Source organism: Propithecus coquereli, unplaced genomic scaffold (genome assembly GCF_000956105.1).
Source record: "Propithecus coquereli isolate 6110/MARCELLA unplaced genomic scaffold, Pcoq_1.0 Scaffold789, whole genome shotgun sequence".
NCBI classification, from domain to species: Eukaryota; Metazoa; Chordata; class Mammalia; order Primates; family Indriidae; genus Propithecus; species Propithecus coquereli.
This window is the reverse complement of record NW_012154051.1, coordinates 291120-312462: the sequence shown is the minus strand read 5'-3', so window position 1 is coordinate 312462 and position 21343 is coordinate 291120. Positions and strand designations below refer to the sequence as shown.

At 40.6% G+C, this 21343-nt stretch overlaps 1 protein-coding gene across 1 annotated transcript in view; it reads left to right on the top strand.

Annotated features, from left to right (window-relative positions):
* Nucleotides 1-21343, top strand: part of FBXW8 (F-box and WD repeat domain containing 8) — a 111678-nt gene that overhangs the window by 16947 nt on the left and 73388 nt on the right. Inside the window, exons 3-4 of the mRNA XM_012662900.1 lie at nucleotides 13783-13947; nucleotides 17910-17998. Coding sequence (XP_012518354.1) covers nucleotides 13783-13947; nucleotides 17910-17998 — 254 coding nt within the window. The remainder of the gene's footprint in view (nucleotides 1-13782; nucleotides 13948-17909; nucleotides 17999-21343) is intronic.

The window sequence follows — 21343 nt, the reverse complement described above, 5'->3', positions numbered from 1 at the left end:
CTGATTTCATTTCCTTCGGGTATATATTCAGTAATGGGGTTGATGGATCATATGGTAGTTCTAATTTTGATTTTCTGAGGAACCTCTGTTTCCATAATGGCTGTGTTAATTTACATTCCTACCAACAGTGTGCAGGGGTTTCCTTTTCTCCACATCTTTTCCAACACTTACCTTTCATCTTTTTGATAATTGCCATTCTAACAGGTATGACGTGATAGCTCATTGTGGTTTTAATTTGCCTTTCTCTAGTGATTAGTGATGTTGAACATCATTTTACATACATCTGTTGGCCATTTGTATGTTTTCCTTTGAGAAATGTCTATTCAGGTTCTTTGCTCATTTTTTAATTAGGTTATTTTCTTGATATTGAGTTGTTTGAGTTCCTTATATTTTGGATGTTAACCCCTTATCAAATACATGGTTTGCATTGTTCTCTTTGCTCGAGATAACTTTGGCTATTCAGGGTCTTTTTTGGTTCCATAAAAATTTTATAATTGTTTTTTTCTATTTATGTGAAAAATGTCTTTAGAATTTTGATAGAGATTACATTGAATCTGTAGATCACTTTGGGTAGTATGGACATTTTAACAGTATTGATTTTTCCAACCCACGAACATGGGATATCTTTCCATTTATTTGCATCTTCAATTTATTTGATCTTTTTTTTATAGTTTTCAGTGTACTGGTCTTTCACTACTTTGGTTGAATTTATTCCTAAGTATTTTATTTTTTTTGTAGGTATTGTGAGTGGAATTGTTTTCTTGATTTCTTTTTCAGATAGTTTGTTGTTAGTATATAGAAACACTGCTGATTTTTGTATGTTGATTTTGTATCCCTCAACTTTACTGATTTTATGTTAAGAATTTACCTTAACAGTGTTTTGATGGAGTCTTTTAGGGTTTTCTATATATGAGATCATGTTGTCTGCAAATAGGGACAACTTCTTCCTTTCCAATTTGGATGCTTTTTATTTCTTTCTCTTGCCTAATTGCTCTGGCTTGGACTTGTTGTCCTATGTTGAATAAAAGTGGTGAGAGTGGATATTCTTGTCTTGTTACTTATCTTATAATAGAAGAAAAGTTTTCAACTTTTCACCATTGAGTGTGATATTAGCGGTATGTTTGCCACATATGGCCTTTATTGTGTTGAGGTACGTTCCTTCTATACCTAATTTGTTAAAAGAGATTTTACCATGATAGTATCTTGAATTTTGTCAAATGCTTTTTCTGCATCTATTGAAATGATCACTCTGTTAACGTACTGTATTACATTTATAGATTTCCCTTGGTTTTTAATAAGTAAATGTGTGTTTGATTGCTATTTGGTTTTTGATGAACTGTGTTTCCTAGAAGACACTGTAGTATACATTTCCATAACTGCCAAAAAATTAGTTTGTTTAGTGGTTACCATTTCCATCCCTGGATTTCATAATGCATTTTACACAGGTGTTTACACCTTCAAGAGAAAGGGCTCTGTAAAGTTGAGCGTGTAGGAAAACTATACACTATAATTCAAAGCATCAGCACCAATGTGAAGTTCAAAATATTAAGGCAGTTTGAGAGTGGTGAAAACTGTAGCCAAATTTAGACTCTAGAGCTTGCTACCTCCGTAGCAGTTCAGTGAAATCACATGATACAGGACAGTTTAGTGAGTTTGTGGTGTTACATTATTTCTTTATGAAGCATTTTGCTTGAAGTTATTTTTCTACTTAAATATGAATTTGAAAAGATTTTTGATATTCCTGATTGCCACAGTATTAAGTGGGAGCAAATATTTTTTGATGCAGAGTGTATATCTTTAGGAAATGATGGAAATTATTTAAAGGCTAAAATTCACTAAAAAAAAAAAAAGTGTGCTGAAGTGTAAACTGTGCTCAAAGCCTATCAATTGCATTAAGCGAGAGTACCTATATTGTTTTCTTTCCCCTTGGAAATTTGATTTGTTATATTCTAACTTTACACATTGGCCCTGCTCCCAAGAGTTGAAAACAAGAGTGTAGCTAAATGAGTCCAGCTCCTGGATTTCAGCCTGATGCTGTTAGCTGAAGTCTTGGAACAGGGTCTGTTAGCTAGCTGCTTTACAGAAAGTCAGCATTAGATGATAAAATCTTCATTCTTGATAGTGAGCTGCTGTTTAAGGAATCATTTCTTTTAACATTGCTTTTTGCTCTCCTGCTTTGTAGAGAGCCATGTGGCTTTCACATCTGCTGCTGGTTTTCTCATCCAAAGAGTTTATCAGTGAAAGATAGGATCTAGTGGAAGAATAGATCCCCTTTAGGTACAAAGGGACTGCATTGCAGGGTAGATTGGTTATGCTGGTGAGATTATTCTGCAGGTGTGAACAGTTTAATTTGCAACACAGTAGTCCAATTGTCCACCAGAATTCTTCCCTCTTTGGCCATTCGGATTTGGGTTTTTTTATTTTGTTTTATTAACCTAGTTTTTAGAGCACATGTATAAAGAATAAAAAAATATTCTTAAACAGAACCCCTTAAAGGTACAGTGACTAAGTCGGCAGTGATCTAGGAAGCCGGGATTTTTATAGAGCTCTTACACGAAGATGACAGTGGATGGCCAGTAGTTTGTAGAATTGGCTTTGTTTCTTCAATCGTTAAAATAAAAACCACAGAGTCATAAAAAATCAGTAGTATTTTCATTTGTTTCTTGTGGCGTTTTTATTTTTGAAACAGGGAAGAAGTCTTTCAGTTGAATGGAATGCCCTGCTGCTTTATGGTTTCGTTTTAGAGGGGGCTTGGTTTTTTTGTCTCTCTGTCTCTCTTTCTCTCTCTTTTAATCCAGGCACTTTGGGATTTTAGTGAAATTGGGCCAGTTATGTGAAATTGGCACCAGGAACTATATGTATGTCCTTGGAGAAAACCTGTTTGCTTAGATCTCTATGCCAAATTGGTAACTGACTAACAGTAAGGAACCCTGGCTGGGGGGAGGCCTTTTGAGATTTAATTATGCCACAAACTATGCTGGAGAACTGATTTTGCTCTGACTCTGCCTCCTTTCCATATCCCCTCCTCTTTTTCTGCTTTATGAGGCTTTATGTTTTCAAATCTAAAGCCTCGCTACATTCATTTGCGATCCTTTTGGACTGTGAGGCTGACGTCTCTAGCTCCTTGCTGTCAATAGTTGTCTCTCGTGGGACTTAGTGTCTCTGAGAGAGCATTTCTTAGTGAAATATCTTGAAAACAGTGTGGCTATTAGTAAGCAAAGCTATTTCTTGGACTATTCATTGAACAGCTTTATCATTTTGCCACTTATAATTTTATGTTCATCTTCTTTTGTGCCCACAGGATTCCTGGCACTTTAAAGGATAATATTTTTAAGTGACTAACAATGACAAAGTTGTTGATTTCCAAAATTATAAAATCATTTGGTTTTTATGAGAAAAGTAAGTCTGCCATTATTATATCATGACATGAATAATTCTGAGAAGTGGTGGTTTTTTTTTAGGTATTTACCAACATTCATTTTTTAAACTTTTAAAATAATTATAAATCCACAGGAAGTTGCAAAAAATAGTACAGAGAGGTCCCATGTACCCTTCCCCCAGTTTCCTCCATTGGTAATATCTGCAAAACTATAGAACATGGTGTGAGCTACTATGCCCGGCCCTTTCATTTTTAACATATATTTTAGTTTTATGTATTTCCCAATGTGTAATTTTAGAAATTTAGCTGCATGGACATCAACAATATCAGTTTTTTCAAGTAAAAGGCAGAAAAATGAAAAAATGTGCACAAAGAAAGCAGTAAAGAACAAGAGGGGGTCAAGTGCAGTGGCTCATGCCTGTAATCCCAGCACTGTGGGAGGATTGCTTGAGGCCAGGAGTTCGAGAACAGCCTAGGCAACATAGTGAAACCTTGTCTCTGTAAAAAATTGAAAAAAATAAATTAGCCAGGTGTTAGTGGTGCATGCCTGAAGTCCCAGCTACTTGGGAGGCTGAGGCAGGAGGATCGCTTGGTCCAGGAGTTTGAGCCTGCGGTGAGCTGTGATCATACCACTGCACTCCAGCTTTGGATGACAGAGTAAGACCTTGTCTCTAAAAAAAATTTTTTTTTTAATTTAAAAAATAAAAAGAGGGAAGATGCAGAGGTTGAAAATGTAAGATTTGTGATAAAACTAGTGAGCAAGAAGTAGGTGATACAAAAATAAGTAATTCTGTAACTAAAACCCAGTATATTAGATTATAATATTTCACATTTCAAGGAAAATATGATCTTATGATCTTACCAGAGGCCCATGTAGGAGAAACTGAGATCTGAGTGCTTATAGCTAAAGATCTATAATCTTAATGAAGTCTTTGAAAGTGAGGAATCCATATAGCCAAGTGAGACTGAATTGGTTTCCATGGCAGAGATGATTCTGCAGATCCGAGGTTGCTGGCAGGGTTCCCTTAGTTCTTGTCTTTCACCCTTGCCACCAGGCTTCGTTGTCGGGGAGATATATGAAGGTTCCTTGTGTGCCTAAGACCCAAGTACCTTCAGGAGTTCCTTTTAATTCACATGATTGCAGTGGCTGCCTCCTTTAAGCAGGGGTTTAGGGAGAGGTAAAGCAACTCTAGAAAACAGATTGAGAGCTAGATGAAACACGAATGGCAAAATAGTGATAAATCGTTGAACTGATAGGTACTTGGGAGTTGTTTATACTGCTTATTTTACTTCCGTGTGTCTGAAACTTTCCATAATTAAAAAGTTTAAAAGAAAGAAAAAAGCAGAAGGCACGGTATTGCATTTGAATAAGAAAGCCTGCTGAGGCCAGCACATGCCAGGAGCTGAGCTGTTTATATGACCTTTGGGAATAAAAGGAATCCAATTTTTTTAAAAAAGACTTTTCTTTCATCTCATTCAGTTATTCACAGAGGGCTCACTATGTGCCAGGCACTGTTCTAGATAGTGAATACAGCTGTGAACAAAACATTTAAAACCCTGCTTTTCAGAAAGCTTACATTGTATGCACTAAACGCGTAATTAAATAGAAAGTGTATCAGGTGGTGATAAGTGGAGATATGGAGAAAACTACGACAGCAGAGGTGTGGTCGGGTTGTACTTTTTCGTGGCCAGGGAAGACGTCACAGAGAAGGTGACTTTTGAGCAAAGACCTGAAGGAGGGGCAAAGAAAAGAAACTGTGCAGGTCTCTGGCAGAGGGGAATAGCAAGTGCAAAGGCCTTGAGACAGGTGCAGCAGCTGTGTTTGAGGAGCAACAGGAAGGTTAAAGTGGGTGGGTTGTGGTATGCAAAATAATGGCCTTCCCAGATACCTTCCCATCTTAATCCCTGGGAAAGGGCCTTTGCAGGTGTGATTAAGTTAAGGATCTAAAGATGGGGTGAGGGTGATTATCTTGGATTATCCAGGTGGACCCAGTATAATTACTGGCCTCCTGCTCTTTATAAGAGGGAGGCAGGAGGTCAGAGAGGAGAAAAGATGCTATGCTTTGAAGATGGAAGAAGGGGCCACAAGCCAAGGAATGCAGGTGGTTTCTAGAAGCTAGAAAAGGTAAGGAAACAGATTTCCCTGTGAAGCCTCCAGAAGGAATGTAGCCCTGCCAACACCTTGATTTTATATTTCTGACCTTCGGAACTATAAGAGAATAAATCGGTGTTGTTTTAAGCCACTAAGTTTGTGGTAGTTTGTTAGAGCAGCCAGAGGAAACTAATATGGGTTGTGGTGTGCAGAAGGGACTAAGAGGAGAGATGGTCAGAATGTGAAAGACATTTAGTCCATTAAAAGCACTGGGAGTTTTTTTTCTTTGTTTGTTTCTGGTGGAAGGGATGGGACAGGACCCTACAGGGAGGGGGACTGTCGATAGGGCATGGGGGCAGGAGAGCAAGTGCTGGAAGTTTTTTCTGAGTGAGGCAGAAAGCCTTTGGAGTATGTTTAGCAGAGGACTGACAAGGTCTGACCTACCTTTTTAAAGAGACTATTTGAGCTGCTGTGTGGAAAATCGGCTGTAGGAGGACAAGGACAGTGGCAGGGAGACCAGTTAGGAGGCTACCAAAATAATCCAGAGAAGAGGACATGGTGGCTTGGCCCAGGATGGCACCAGCAGAAGCTGGCAGAGTTAGGACGTGCATGGGTTTGACCTGGGGAGAGAAAAAAATGAGTCAACAAGGACAATATGGTGTTTGGACCAAGCAGCTAGAAGGACAAGATCGCTATTTACTCACAAGGAGCAGACTGTTTGAGGAGCACATTTTGGGGGAAGATCAGTGGTTGGATGGGAAGCTGAGGATGAGTTCTTGGTTGAGCTCTGGGCTGAAGATATAAATTTGGGAACTGTCAGAACATCGATGGTATTTAAAGCCAGGAAACCAAATGAGAACATCAAGGAAATGAGTATAGACAGAGGAGGGGTTCAGGGTTGGAGCCCTGGCACAGTATGGGATCAGAGGCCAGCAGGAGACCCAGAAGGAGTTCCCTGTGAAGGAGGAAGAAAACTCAGGTGCACAATACCCTGGAACCACGGGATAAACGTTCTCCAGGAGGAGAAAGTGATCAAAGGGCGCTACTGTTTGTCAGGTGAGAGGAGGAGTGAGAAATGACCATGGGATTTGGCAGCTTGCAGGTTATTGGTGACCTTGTCCAGAATCAGTGGCATGATGGGGGCAAAAGCTAGTGGGTTCCAGAGCAAATGAGGAATTGAGATGATGAGTAAATAGAGAGCCGTCTGTATGTGACGTGTCCTTTCCAAGTAGATGTGGCCTGTGAGCGTGTGAGTGGAAGGAACAATGACACCCTCCCCCTTAAGCCTCACTGGTAACCCTGATCCAGGCAGAGCTAATAAAGGTAATTTTTGAGCCAAGAGCTTTTTTTTTTTTTTTTTTTTTTAAATGCTGCAGTTCACAGTGGTGGTTTAAAGCAAATGCTAGAGACACTTTGAGTACAGATTTCTTGCAGCTGAGGCTCACTCAGTGGGGCCTTCACTGAGCAGGGCCATTCCAATTCTGGGGTATTAAAGACCATTTGCGCTTTGGAAAATTCAGCCTTGTAAACTTGCTGGATTTAATATTAATATAAGTTAAGAAATCAAAACAATTACAAAGATTTCCTTTTGGTGGGCCCTTTGAAGTTTGCTTGTGAAAGTTTAACTAGGTCTTTTTCTTGTTGATTTTTTTTTCTTCAGAATCAAATTCTTAAAGCCTGTAATTTTTGTTCTCCCTTAAGAGAAGGAAAAAAGCACTTTCCCTTTATAGTATGCTGCAGAAATTATTGGCACATTTCTGTTTTTTTGTTTGTTTGTTTGTTTGTTTTTTTTTTTTTGGAGACAGAGTCTCACTCTTTTGCCTGGGCTAGAGTGCCGTGGCGTCCTAGCTCACAGCAACCTCAAACTCCTGGGCTCAAGTGATCCTACTGCCTCAGCCTCCCGAGTAGAGTAGCTGGGAGTACAGGCATGCGCCACCATGCCCGGCTAATTTTTTCTATATATTTTTAGCTGTTCAGATAATTTCTTTCTATTTTTTTTTTTTTAGTAGAGACGGGATCTCGCTCTTGCTCAGGCTGGTCTTGAACTCCTGAGCTCAAGCAATCCGCCCGCCTCAGCCTCCCAGAGAGCTAGGATTACAGGCGTGAGCCACCGTGCCCGGCCTAAGGTCTAATATATTTGAGACTTCCTGAAAGTCCCATTGAAAAGTTTTTCCATTTTAAAGTGGCTGAAATTTGTACAGCTTAGTTTTCATGAAAACTCATCCAGGATGTTTAATTGGGGTTTTCTAGTTTACAGTCATTGAGTGCTGGATTTGGATTCTCCTGAAGTGCTGATGATTCAGAGGCTCCATCTAACAAAAGGCCAGCCTTGTAGCTCATTTTTGGGCTACGGAATTAAAAAGATTACCCCCCCCCTCCAATTTGGGGTCAGTCTCGTGTTCCAACTTGGGTATAAGGACAGGGACCAAAACTTTTCCCTGCAGCTTCCTCAGCTGTCAGGAGGCAGTCCCCTAGTTTGAGTGCATCCATGGCGTGTCTGTCACATGCAGAAGGTATTGGTTTGGCAGCTTGTGGTGGAAAGTGGATGAGAATTGCTGGCCTTGTTGCCCAGTACGTAGTTAGTGCCCAGTACATGTCTTAACTGATTGACCCATATCAGTGTTGTCTAAAGTGATTTCTGCAGAGCACTGAGCTCTTGAGATAATTCCTTGCAAAAAAAAGGTCAGGAACCAAATCAGTTTAAGAAATGCAGCTTCTTATACAGATTGAACCTCCCAAATCAAAAGTCAAAATCTGAAATGCTCTCATCTGAAACTTTTTGAGCGCTGACATGATGCTCAAAGGAAATGCTCATTGGAGCATTTCAGATTTCAGATTTTTGGATTTGGGATGCTTGATTGTATAATGCAAATATTCCAAAACTCAAAAAGAAAAAAAAAATTGGAAATTTGAAAGCTTCCTGGTCCCAAGCATTTGGGATAAGGGATACTCAACCTATATCCCCTTCTTAGAGATATGCAGCACATGTCAGTCTATCCAAAGCTCTGAACAGTCCTGCAGCAAAGAATCCTGCTTAGTTTTGTTTAAACCAGTGTTCCCTAAACTCATTGACTTCGGAGTCCTTTCTTAAGATGCTTATCAACACCTCAAGGAGCTATTGTTCTACCTAACATGCTTTGGGAAATGCTGGTCCATGTAATGAAATAATCACTACATTTATACGATCTCTTAGCTACTCTTACTCTTTTGTTTCAGTAGTTATGTTTCATGGTTTTTACAAAATTTTGTGTCTTACAGTCTTTACAAAGAAGGCTTATGTATCCCAAGGATCACGGTAAAGCTGCCCAGTGTTTAGTTAGCACTTTTTGCTTTTGAAGACCTGTGAGGGTCTCTGTCTGTTACCCCTTGTCTTATACCTTATTTAATCCTGAATTCCAGGGCTCTGTTAAGGGATGTCCTCTGTTCTGGAACTATTTGAATTGTGGCCTGGCCACATCACAGCTGACGTTGGTCTATCCCTGTTGGTGCTTCATGATTGGCTGGTGCTCAGACTCACTCTGGCACAGACAGATGGACAGACACCACCCGGGTGTCATGGGTAGGCTCAGCTGTGGACCAAACTTGCCAAAAATAAAACCTTGGTGTTCTGTCTAGTCAAACCGGAGCTCCAGTGTTACTGAGTCATTATCCCATTCTTTATTGCCTGACCACTTGTGATCAGATGAGGGTTTGTTTTCCTGAGCCCTTAAGGCTGAGATGGAGAAGTGTGGGATGACAGTGTGGTTAAGTGGATTTGTAACTGATGCTGTGGCCATGCCCAGGGTGGGCTGCTTAATGGATCCGTGTCAGCCTGGGGCGTGGGCTCCAGTGGTTTGCCACAGCTCTGTCCTCAGCACCATCCTGGTTAACTTTTTTTTTTTTTTCTTTAAATTAAGATGTGAAGACCCACAGACTATATTTTGCAGATGACTAATGGATGGGAGAAGTAGCTAATGCAATGGATGACAGAATTGGGATTCAGATATGATCCGAGGACGCTAAAATGCTGGGGTGTGGGGCGGGCAATCAGGTGGGATTTAAAATGGATAGAAAGTTTAGAACGATACGAACTTAGGTGCAAAAAATAATACCATGGAGGTAAGAAATAGGCACTTGTTTAAAAACTGCAGTTTGTGTTTCAGAGGACCCCTGAAGAATGATGAACACCAAACTGGGGGGAAGAGAATGTGAACAGTGAGAGATACACAGGAGTTTTAGGCTTATTAGCAATATTTTACTTCTTATGCAGGGTAGTGACTCCATGGATGTTTGTAGTATTCTTTATACCTTTCTGTCTGCCTTAAATATTTAATTTATTAAACAGACTCCAGGAGCTTTAGTGGCCCGTTAGTAGAGTAGTCGTGATGAAATTCTACAAGTGAAGTAGCAACCTAACGTCTGATAAGATCCTTCTGTTCATGGCACTGGACAGCCCATATTTGGGGTGTTATTCAGTACTGAGTGCCATATTTGAAGAGAGACACTGCAGGTGCACAAATATTAGGGCACATTCAGAGAGTGTGGGCATGGAAACTATGTGACAAATAGTAGAAGGAAATGGGTGGTATTTAGACCAATGAAGAAACGACTGAGGGGGAATGTGATGGCTGTCTTCAGCTGTTTGAGGGACTCTCAGATGGAAGAGGGAATAGATCTCTTCTACCGAAGGGCAAAATCAGGGCCATAGGTAGAATTAGTTTTCTACACAATGGAAGGAAGTGCTTTCTAATAGTCAGTCTAATAGATCAGACTTACTTGGGAGGTCAGCTCTGCACTAGAGGCGTTCCAGGATTGCCTGGCCCTGCACTGGCCAGGGATGCTGTGAGGAGCCGTCTTGCAATGAGGAGATGCACCTAACTGATCTACAAGATCCCTCTTAATTCTTCGATTTCTAAATCTTCGAAGACTTGAGCCAGTGTGACATCTGTGGCATTGCAGTGTGACACTTTGGAAGGCAGCTACGTTCACCACTGTACCACCAACACTGCCCCTATGTGACACTTTGGTTCAGAAAAATGACAGAAACCTTGCCACTTATGCCCACTTAAGTCTAACTTCCGATGCTGTGGATTCTGTGCAAAGTGTCCATGCCTACAGAGAAAGCAACTTAGGTGATGGGACTGTGTATCACACGTGGAGCTTGCACGCACACATATACCGCAGAAGTGTGATTAAGGAGGCTAGAACTTTAACGTACCATCAGAGTGTTACGTTGGTCGGTATTGCTTTGGTATGCTTTTGGTTGAATAAGGTGTTGTAATGATTATTTTTGATATGATTTGCTTGAGATGGAAAGTCAGAAATTTTCAGACTGAGTTAAGCTGAGTTCTTGGTTTTTGACCAAGAAATTTTTACTTTGTAAGCTTTAGCCTCTTTCTGTTTGTCTTATGTCTTTTTGTTGTTCCTCTATTCCTTCATTCCTGCCTTCTTTTGTGTTAAATAGATATTTTTTGGTATGCCATTTTAATTTCCTGGTTTCTTTTACTGTATTTTTTTGTTTGTTTCTTTTTTCTTAATGGTTTCCCAGGGATTGCAATGAACCTCTTAACTTAAAATAACCTGGTTTGGATTAATACGCACTTAATTCTAATAGTACACCAAAAACCCTGCTACCATATAGCTTTGTTTTGCATATGTTGGTACACTTGGATGGTGTACCAAGAGGCCTGTGGTGTCCCACAGGCCTCTGAGGCTCTGTTTGTGTTCCTCATTTTTGTGTCGTTTTTGTTTTGTTGTTTTGAGGTTTCTTTCTTTTTTATTTTTCTTCCTTGGATTAAATAATCTCAATTGACCTGTCTTTAAATTTGATGGTTTTTCTGCTAGCTCAATTTTTAAAAAACTTTTTATTTTTTTAGAGACAGGGTCTTACTATGGTGCCCAGGTTGGTCTTGAACTCCTGTCCTCAAGCAATCCTCCTGACTCAGCCTTGCCTGCTCAAATTTGTTGTTGAGCCCCTGTAGTGAATTTTTTGTTTCAGTTACTGTACTTCTCAATGTCAGAACTTCCATTTGATTGTTTTTTATAATTCCTATGTCTTTATGAGTATTCTCTATGTGGGAAGACATTGTTCTTATACTTTCCTTTATTTCTTTAGACATGCTTTCCTTTCATATTTTGAACATATTTAAAATAGCTTGTTTAAAGTCTGTTTAGTAAGCCCAATTTCTGGATTTTCTCAGGGATGGTTTCTGCTGACTGCTTTTTTCCCCTGTGTATGTGTCCTACTTCCTGTTTCTTTTCATGTCTTACAATTTTTTTGTTAAAAACTGGACAATTTAAATAATGACAATTCTGGAAATCAGTTTCTCCTCCCTCTGCAGAATTTGTTATTGCTGTTTTTTTGGGTTTTTTTCTTGTTGCTGTGGTTTGTTTAGTGACTTTTCTGGACTAATTCTCTAGTTTGTATTTTTTGTCATGTGCAGCTGCTGAAGTTGCTGCTTGGTTAGCTTAGAGCTAGTGATTAGACAGGGATTTCCTTACATCCATTGAACCATTATGTCTCTCAACTTTTGCTGAGGTGCTTTCTGTATGTTGGAGCACTCCTTTCACTGGTCTAGCAGTTTGCAGCTCTGCCTTAGCCTTCACTTCCTGCTTATGCAGATCCTCAAGGTTAGCCAGAGTTGAGAGATCAGGGCCTTCTCAGGTCTTTCTTGTGTACATGTACAGCCCTGTACACACATGTGGCATTCTAGACTCCCAGGAATATATTGGAGGCTTTCAAAGCCCCCTGTGGACGTCCCATTTCTCAGTTTCTTCTTTTAAGCTTTTTGGTCAGCCTCTTGCTAGCCCCAACTGGTAGTGCCACCTCAGGCAGCTGCAGTGTGAAAACAGTTGCCCCTATTGTTTTGGACAAATGCCCTGGAGATAGGGTAGAGAAAGCAGTCAGGTCAGATAAAGACAAGCTTTGAGCATAGAGCTTTCCAGCAAGCTGCCAGACAGGTCAAATGGTGACAGTTCTCTGGGGATTGGAATTTTGGGGAGCTCTAAACCTGTCTGGCCTTTCCAGTGACTGCTAGACTGCCAGTTTTCACAGCTGCCGAACTTGTGAAGCTATTGGTTTTTAAGGCTACCATGGAGCTGGAGGAGGAGATAGGATTAGGGCAAATTAAAACAAGTCAAAGGTCACTGTTCTTGCTGAGATTCAGCCATTTTTCGTGAATGTTCCTCAGAATGTTTCAAGCCTTTCATTAATTTCCAGAGTTCCGAAAAAGTTGGTTGTGGTCATTTTTGGCAGCCTTCTTGTTGCTTTTGTGGAGCAGGGTTTTGTAGGTCTTTACCCTGCTGTTCTAAGAGTGAACTCCCTATCAGTGTTCCATCACCCAAGGCCTTGTGTGTGAGAGTCTGCCCTGCACACACTGTGTGCTCGCTCTCGCTTTCTCTCCCATTCTCCTTTCTTGTCTCTCTGTCCTTAGAGTGGCCCTAAGGGAATGTTAAAGAGCACCGGGTACTGCAAACTACTGGTCACCACTCCCACTGTGGGCAGCAAGCACTGGGCACTTGGATCCTGCGTTCCCAGAATGCGCTGCAGACCCAGGTCACGCTGATCTGCCGGGCCAGTTTCTCATCTTGACGGCAGAGTCCATCTTTTGCACTCTGGCCAACTTTGTACGTTATCCTGTGATGAAGTAAACCCGTTTTCCCCCCAAATTAGGGTTGGAAAACAAAACACTAATAGCTAAAACGGCCATTTCCTTTGAATACTATTGGGATTTGAAACTCAGGCCAGACATAACATTGATTTCTCTGTATAGGATCTTACAGTCCCGGTTAACAGCTTGAGTTTTCTTTTAATTTTAAGAAAATCTATACATTTAAAATCTAAGTTCTCACATGTAATACGAATTTGAATTTCTTATATGACCAGAAGTTTAAGTTATGGGTTTTTGTTTTATGAAAGCCTTTCTTAGGCCATCAATCTCCAATTCTATAAATAGAAATACAAGTACTATTGGTAAAAGTAAAGAGATTCTGTTCTGAAAAGCAATGTATGATTATATAGCCAATTACCGTGTTAAAGTTTATATTTTTTTTTGCATTTTATGTATTTGTGTATTTTCTTATTCATTAGGTTTCAATTTAACCAAGTAGTCTAAAATGTGATATTATATGGTGGTACAACAATTTTGAAATCTTGAAAGATAAAACTGGAAACATTTGCTTGTATTTTTTTTCACCTCGGAGTGTTTTGTTAATGAGACATTTTATACTGCCATAAACCCAGGGCAGTAATATAGGTGTTGATTGATTTTTGGATGGCAAGGGGCTTTTCTAATTGCAAGATCTGACATTTGTGTCACTTCTGCGGTTTTAGGTGAGCAAGACATGGAAGGTGATCGCGGAAGATGAAGTGCTGTGGTACAGGCTGTGCCAGCAGGAAGGGCACCTTCCAGAGAGCAGCATCTCCGACTATTCTTGTTGGAAGCTCATCTTTCAGGAGTGCCGCGCCAAGGAACACATGTTAAGAACCAACTGGAAGGTAGGCAGTGTCCAACATCATTACCTGTGGAAGAACAGTCTGCAAGGACATGGGAATCCAAGCCTTCACTCACAGCTGAGGTTAACTGCCAAAAGCAAAGGGAGTGGGGTGTGTTGAGCCACCCCTTCAGCTATTGGTGACGTGTTGCCCATTTTGTTCTCCATTAGAATATCTACGCCCATTTTCAGCCACAAGATTTGGGAGCAACTTTTTTGCTCTCCAGGAGAGGAAGGCATGAGATTGGGTTGCCAGCCACTTCCCCTCTGATTGTTAGGGTCGTTGGAGGAGGCTCAGTGCAGCCCCTTTCGCTTTTACCAGCACCCTGGAGGGACCAAGAAAGCAAAAGCACCACCTGCATACAAAGGAGGAGCTGAAAATGTCATTTCCAGTAAATGTAAGAAGGAGATTATTAAATGTCTCTAAGCACTGTCTTCTCTTCCCTCACATAACCTATTGGCTTGCTTCCATAACATTTATCACTTCAAAGTCTCTACAGAAATATTAGATCACAGCTAAGAATTTGCACAGTGAAGTGTTTCTATAGGAGATAGCTGTCAAGAGCCGTGTTACATAAAGCTGTTTGAGGCATGACAAGACAGCAGCATGGTGGCAGTGTTTCTTCCCCACTCTCAAGGCTGGATATTCAGTCATAGAGAAGGGATGGAACCATGCTCTTTTCTCTCCTGTAAAGGTCGATGCTAATAGACTTGGAGATTAACAAGCTTTTGCTCATTACTGACAGTGACATATTGCCTATGTGCATGTCTGTCCCTAGTCACCTCATAACCTGATTAGTGACCGATATGCTTGATTTGGGCAACCTCACACAGTTTCTAGCAAAGTTAATAAGAGCAGCATTTCTCTAATTCAGGGATTCTCAACCCAGTACTAGTGAGATTTGGGGCCAGATCATTCTTTGTGGTCAGGGCTGTCTTGTGCAGGATGTTGAGCAGCATCTCTGGCCTGTACCCACTAGATACCAGTAGCGTTCTCCTCCTTCCCCCAGTTGTGACAACCAAAAATATCTCCAGACATTAATAGATGTTCCCTGGGGAGCAAAATTACCCTTGGTTGAGAACCACCATCTTGAGAATTAGTGTAGCTGTTGTTTCTTAGGCTGTTAAGACACCGCCATTAATTAATTCATGCTGGACCTGTGGTCTCCGTTTGCATCTACCCAAGGTAATAAACTCCTCTGGAGAGAGCCCCTGGCATTCTCACCTGTATGTCTGGTTAGGTCTGTGTGATGGACACAGGTGAGACGCAGGCAGAAAGGTGTGACAAAGAAAGCTGCCCAGACAACCTGGGGGCCAGGAAGCAGTGGGTCTAACCCTGGTTGGAGGGGCTGCAATTTAAGGAAAGCTTGCGAGTTGGGTGTTAACTGAGGCCTTTCTGTCCAGAGACGAGGGATGCTTTTGAGATTTATAAGCATGAGAACTGGAGATACTCAGTGTCCCCTAGCTCACATTTAGAGTTATCAGACCCTGAGAGAGAGAAGCAGCCATATTTTTTTTTGCTTCCTCTTTGGTGATAGAGAAAGCAAGGGAGGCAGTCAGGTACATCCTTACTTGGGCTGGAGGTGGCAGAAGTGAATGTGGTTGAAGACCCACCTCATAGCATTTGGCACTTAAGAACACCGTAAAAGTTATATGCAATTTAAGTGAATGTCTATTTATTGTTTCTCTCAAGCACAGAGCCATGTTTGCTAAGTGTTCAAGAAATGGTTTTCGATTGAGTGAATGGGAGTAGAACTGCAGGCAGAGTGTGGAGGAGACTTCTGTTTGGAGTGTCACAGGCCCATTTTCTGACAGTGTTAATGAGAACTATATGAGTGAATTATAAATGATGCATCTTTCATTAAATGTAATTTTTTTTTTTTTGGAGACAGTGTCTCCCTCTATTGTCTGGGCTGGAGTGCAGTGGCATTATCATAGCTCACTGGCTCACTGCAACCTCAGACTTCTGGGCTCAAGTGAATCCTCCTATCTCAGCCTCCTGAGTAGCTGGGACTATTGGTGTGTGCCATCACACCTGGCTAATTTTTTTTATTTTTTGTAAAGATGGGGTCTCACTGTTGCCCAGGCTGGTCTTGAACTCCCAGCCTCAAGCAGTCTTCCTGCCTTGGCCTCCCAAAGTACTAGGATTATAGGTATGAACCAATGTACCTGGCCAGATTCTTCCTGTAATTCTACAATGAAAGACACCCTTATCAAAACATGAAAGATAGCATTAGGGCAAATTGCTTTACCTTTGTCTGCCTCCATTTTCCCATCTCTGTGGGGCTGAGTAGCACCGCTCATAGTGTTATGGTGAGGACAACTATAAACTGTAGCAGTATATCTAACACTCCTCCTAGGAGCTCATAGGCCTTTGCACACAGATATGGTGGGTCTGTGCTATTCATGGTTGACTTCAGGATGAACTGAGCAGGTGATTTGGTTGGTACTTCCTAGGTCAGTGTCTGGGGAAACCCCAGAGTTCTCAGGTGCCCTCACAAAGGGAGTGGCCTGTAAATGCATGAACTTACTTGGACCTGCAGTTCAGAGCCAACCTGGAAACAGTTTGATAAACTGATTGTGGCGGCCGTAGCGTTTCTTTTCCTGGTGTTCGCATAAATTTTTTTTTTCACTCTGGCTGTCTAGGATCTCTCTGTGACTGAATACCAATGTGGGGTTGGAGCCCGTGAAGGGGAGGAAAGCCACAGGACAGAAATTAGGAAATGCCCTGATCACACAGGTTTTCATCTTAGGCCCTTTTCTTTTCTTTGAATACCTTTTCCCTCCAAAGAGCTCTTCTGTTCTTGTAACTTTGTGGCCCTCACACAAATGAGTCTCAAATCCTTCCCTTCTTCCCCTTCTCCACCAGCAGGACAGCTCCACTTGGATATGTACAGTTTTGCCCCTCAGCCTTAGACAGAGGCCCTTGGGTTAAGTAAGATCATTATGCAGATTATCTTGTATAGTTTCTGGAGTCTAGGTGCTTAATAAATGCTGATTTTAATGGAATTGATGTCATTTTCCTAATAACAGAAATAATAATAGTAGCTACCACTTACTGAACACTTACTGTGTGCAAAGAGCTGTGCTTAGCACTTAAGCTATTTCTAACCCTTGTGCCCATCTAGCAAAATTAAAATTATGGATTATTTGGTATTCTTGAATACATTTATTCATGCTTGCTTTTTGGCTTAACTATCCCACTCTTCTCAACCTTCCATGTGTAGATAGTTTATATCCATTCAGAGTCTTTTTATTTTTATTTTTAAAATGTTTTATGTATATTTTCTGTATCAGTAATAAATGATCATGGCAAAATCATTCAAAAATCACATATTATAATGGAATACACATCTTCCTCTTGCTTCTCTCCAGCTAACACCCAGTTCTCTTCCTTAGAAGCAACCTGTGTTTAGGTTTCAGGGTTTCCTTTTAAATACTGTTTCCATGAAACTGCTGTTCTCTCAATTAGAAATAATGTCATCTCTTCTTCTCCTTTTCCCCATCCTGATCTTTGTCTATCTGTATATAATTTTTCATTTTATTCTGAGAGTTAACAGGTAAAGCATCATCAAATACCTTCTCTCCGCTGAACTGAACTTTTTAAATACACTTTATAAACTTCTTCTAATACTTGCCACTACTAGCAGGTACTTATCAGCCTGCTGTGGATTGTAGTTATTTGTAAGCACATATTTGCTTTATGTTCTGTAATCTCTGGGGCAGGGGCAGCGTCTCACATCCCATGCCCTCTAGTTCTGCGGCTTTCCATACATATGGTAACTTGTACATGCTTAATAGCTTAACACTTCAGTTACCTTCTTTGTCTTTTCGAATGCCCAGATAGCTTTGAATGCAGTACTGTACATACCATAGAAAATAACTGTGGAATGTGATGAAAGCAAAATGCTTTGTTTTTGGCTATCCCAAGAATAGTATAAACTTCATCCCCTTTTCCTTACGCAGAATCGCAAAGGTGCTGTGAGCGAGCTGGAACATGTTCCCGACGCGGTGTTATGTGATGTGCATTCTCACGATGGCGTTGTCATTGCTGGGTAAGCAAAACCATTTTCACTTAGTGCTCTTCGTCTTAAGGTCTTTCGTTTTTCACGTACCTCCCTGTGAGTCCTAGTGACCTTATCTTTCCTTGAGAGTGTGTACCTTCCTCAGTTACAGCCCACGTTGAAGACGGAAAATCTGTGATTCTGTTTGCTGGGATGCGAGAGCTCGGAAGCGAGTGGCGAGAAGCACGTTGTACAGAGCGCATCTGTAGTCCATTTGTCTCAATATGTCTTCCCAGCTTTTAAATCACTCCTGTGGCATGTTATGTTAGATTTTCATTAAGGCAAACAGTTTGTATTTTATGAAGACATAAAAAAGTCAAGCAAAAGTAATAAGTGTTGGCACAAACAGGTCCTGTTCTTATTCTCTTGTTCTGAAGCTTTTATGTGTGGCTGTGGCCACATATGATCTTTTCTCCCCACCACACCTACCACATAGTAGGTATGTGCTGCTTAAGCTGTCCTGAAATAGGCTTTTTATTTGTCTCCCTTGCCAAGAAATTTAATTTTAGTTTCTGTAAATTCCTTTGGCCTTTGTTATAAAAACCACTTTCATGAATTCTTCATATTTTGCTGCAGAGGTGCATTTCTGTATTTCTTTAACATGCAATAAGATCTGTTTTCTTTTTGGATTAGGAAGGTATTTTGAAGCACAGTCTCAAATTATATGCTTAATGCCATAAAGTAGAGACCAGAACACTTAAATTTCCAAGTCTGGATCTGCTTGTGAGCCACCTCAGGGAGGTTTCTGCTTGTAGGAAAACAAAAATAAACCTTGGACTTAATAGTAGGTGAGTCTTTTTCTTTAAATAAACATCTTTCCTTAAGCATCATTCTTTAAAAAGCACCATTTGAATTCAATTCCCAGCAGTCAGATTATTTTAATATTTTGTGGTATGCAGTGCCTATGAAAAAGTATTTTTGCTTTAAACAAGATATGCCCAGGAGTAAGGCTTTTCATCAGCTTCTGTTTCACTGGCTATGATTTAGAGGTTAATGCCCTTCCTGGGAGTGCTGTACAACTATTATTTTATAAAGATTAGTGGACCAGAAATCTGGAATTCTGTCCATCCAGTTATCCGTACGCATTGGGCTACTGTACCTCGTTGCAAAAACATGGGCGGAAGTGCTCCTGATATGCAAGGTCCTTTCTGCCCCCGAGTTCTGCGATTGGTAGTAACTCCAAAAGGTACTTGCATCATTCTAGCTTAAAGGGGTCTCTACCTAGTGTGTGAGAAGACACTTGAGGACAGAATGCTGAGATTGGACTGAAAGAGTTATAAAAAGAAATGTGAAATAAAGGAGAGACTTTAATCTCAAAGCCAATTTCATATCTGGACATGGAACACCTGAAAGCAGGCCCACTGCAAGTGAAGATGCCAGTCCGTCTTCCCCTGCCTCTCTGCTCCCTTGAGGTCTGTTCAGCATTACAGATTATGCCAGCACAAAGCAAAGCGATGGCAGAGTTTTGTGGATCAATAGCATGAAACTTGATCTGTAGGTCAGAGAGGCTCCTCATGGCTCCTCTTTCTAAGAGAACCTTACGTTTATGGCTTAGCCTGAGATACTTCAGTCTTGCTTGTATATGTAGAGCATCTTGTGTTTATCATTAAAATTTTATCTGGTGGTTACGATGCTTGTTTTCTGGGTCAGATCTTGAATCCCTTTTCATTTGAGACAGCGGTGTTTGTGGTTACCTCATTCCCAATCAATGTTGTATTCACCAGGCTTTCTACAGTTATGTATCTCCAAGGAGCTTCTTAAAGAGACAGTGGCTACCTCACCACTTCTTTCTCTTGTACTTACCTTGCATTTCTCTTATTTTTTTTCTTCCCTTCTCTTTTCTCTTTCTTTTCTACAAGTGGAATCTGTTCAGAGGCTTAGTTTTTTGTATTTAGCACTGAACTATAGAAAATTTTTGCATTTAAACCTATTAAGTGTATTTCATATCCTTGATGGAGAGCAAAGACTGTTAGAAAATCTCTTCTCACCTTTTCGCTTCTCTATAAATGTTCCTGTTTTTTTAGGGGTGACGTTGCATAGGCTTAAACTGATGTTCATTGCAGTTAGCCTCACAGTCGACCCAGTCTTGGTTCTTCCTTACTCTTTTCACACAAAACTAGAGAAACCTTACAATAGCCATTCACTCATAAACTCACCTGACAGACACTTGAGTACCTATCATGTGAACAGGACCTGGCCCCTGCCTATCTATTTTTCTAGCAGGGAAGCAGGCATTTTTCTCAAAGCATTTGAACCCTCATTCTTTTGTCCATCAAGTCTTGGCTTAGTAAAACATCTAATGAATAATTTCCACTTACATTTTCCTTATGTTCAGAGTTCTTTGACATTTGTATCCAACCTACCTTTTTTCTGATTACTCTCCTCAAGTGTCCTTTTGGTTTTTTTCCCCATACTGTTGTATTTAGTCACTTCTGACCACATTTATTTATTTCTTTTTAAAGTACAATACAGTTATGCACCACATAAGGACAGTTGAGTGAATGACGGGCCCCGTATATGATGGTGGCTATACCACGTAGTGTAGGTGTGTAGTAGGTTTGTGTAAGAATATTCTATGATGTTTGCACAACAACAAATGCTAACAAAGCATTTCTCAGAATGTATCCATCATTGAACAACGCATGACTGTATAATTCGCCTACCATAAAATTCACCCTTTCAAAATATACAATTTGGTGTTTTTTTTTGTTTTTTTTAAGTAAATCCACAAGGTCGTGCAACCAACACCATTAATTCCAGAACATTTTCATCACCCCAAAAAGAAACCCGATACCCATTAAGGCCCAATCCAGTCCTGTCTCCTTCCAGAGGTTTCTGTAGCCTGATAACCTGCCCTGCCCCAATATCTGCTTGTCTCCTAACTCCTAGAGAAGTGATTCTCTGCAGTCTCTAGGTTAGCTAAGCATGTGGCCTCATGGCTTCACTTAAATATTTTTGTTTTGCATTGTTATTTTATTTAGAAATAACTTTTCACTTTACAGCCATCTACTATGTTTTCTTTCCAGTAATTTGTAAGCATCTTTTAAAACTGGGGGTGGTATGTAATATTTCATTAATTGTATACTGTTTTGTGCGGAATAAACATTAAAATGTAATACACATGGTATTCCCCCTGCTACCTATATACTACGTGTTATATGGGAAACTAGAGAAATGCCTACTTTCTCTTGTCTGTTCTCTGATTTTCTTTTCTTTTCTTTTTTTTTTTTTGAGTCAGAGTCTGGCTCTGTTGCCCGGGCTAGAGTGCCGTGGCATCAGCCTAGCTCACAGCAACCTCAAACTCCTGGGCTCAAGCAATCCTCCTGCCTCAGCCTC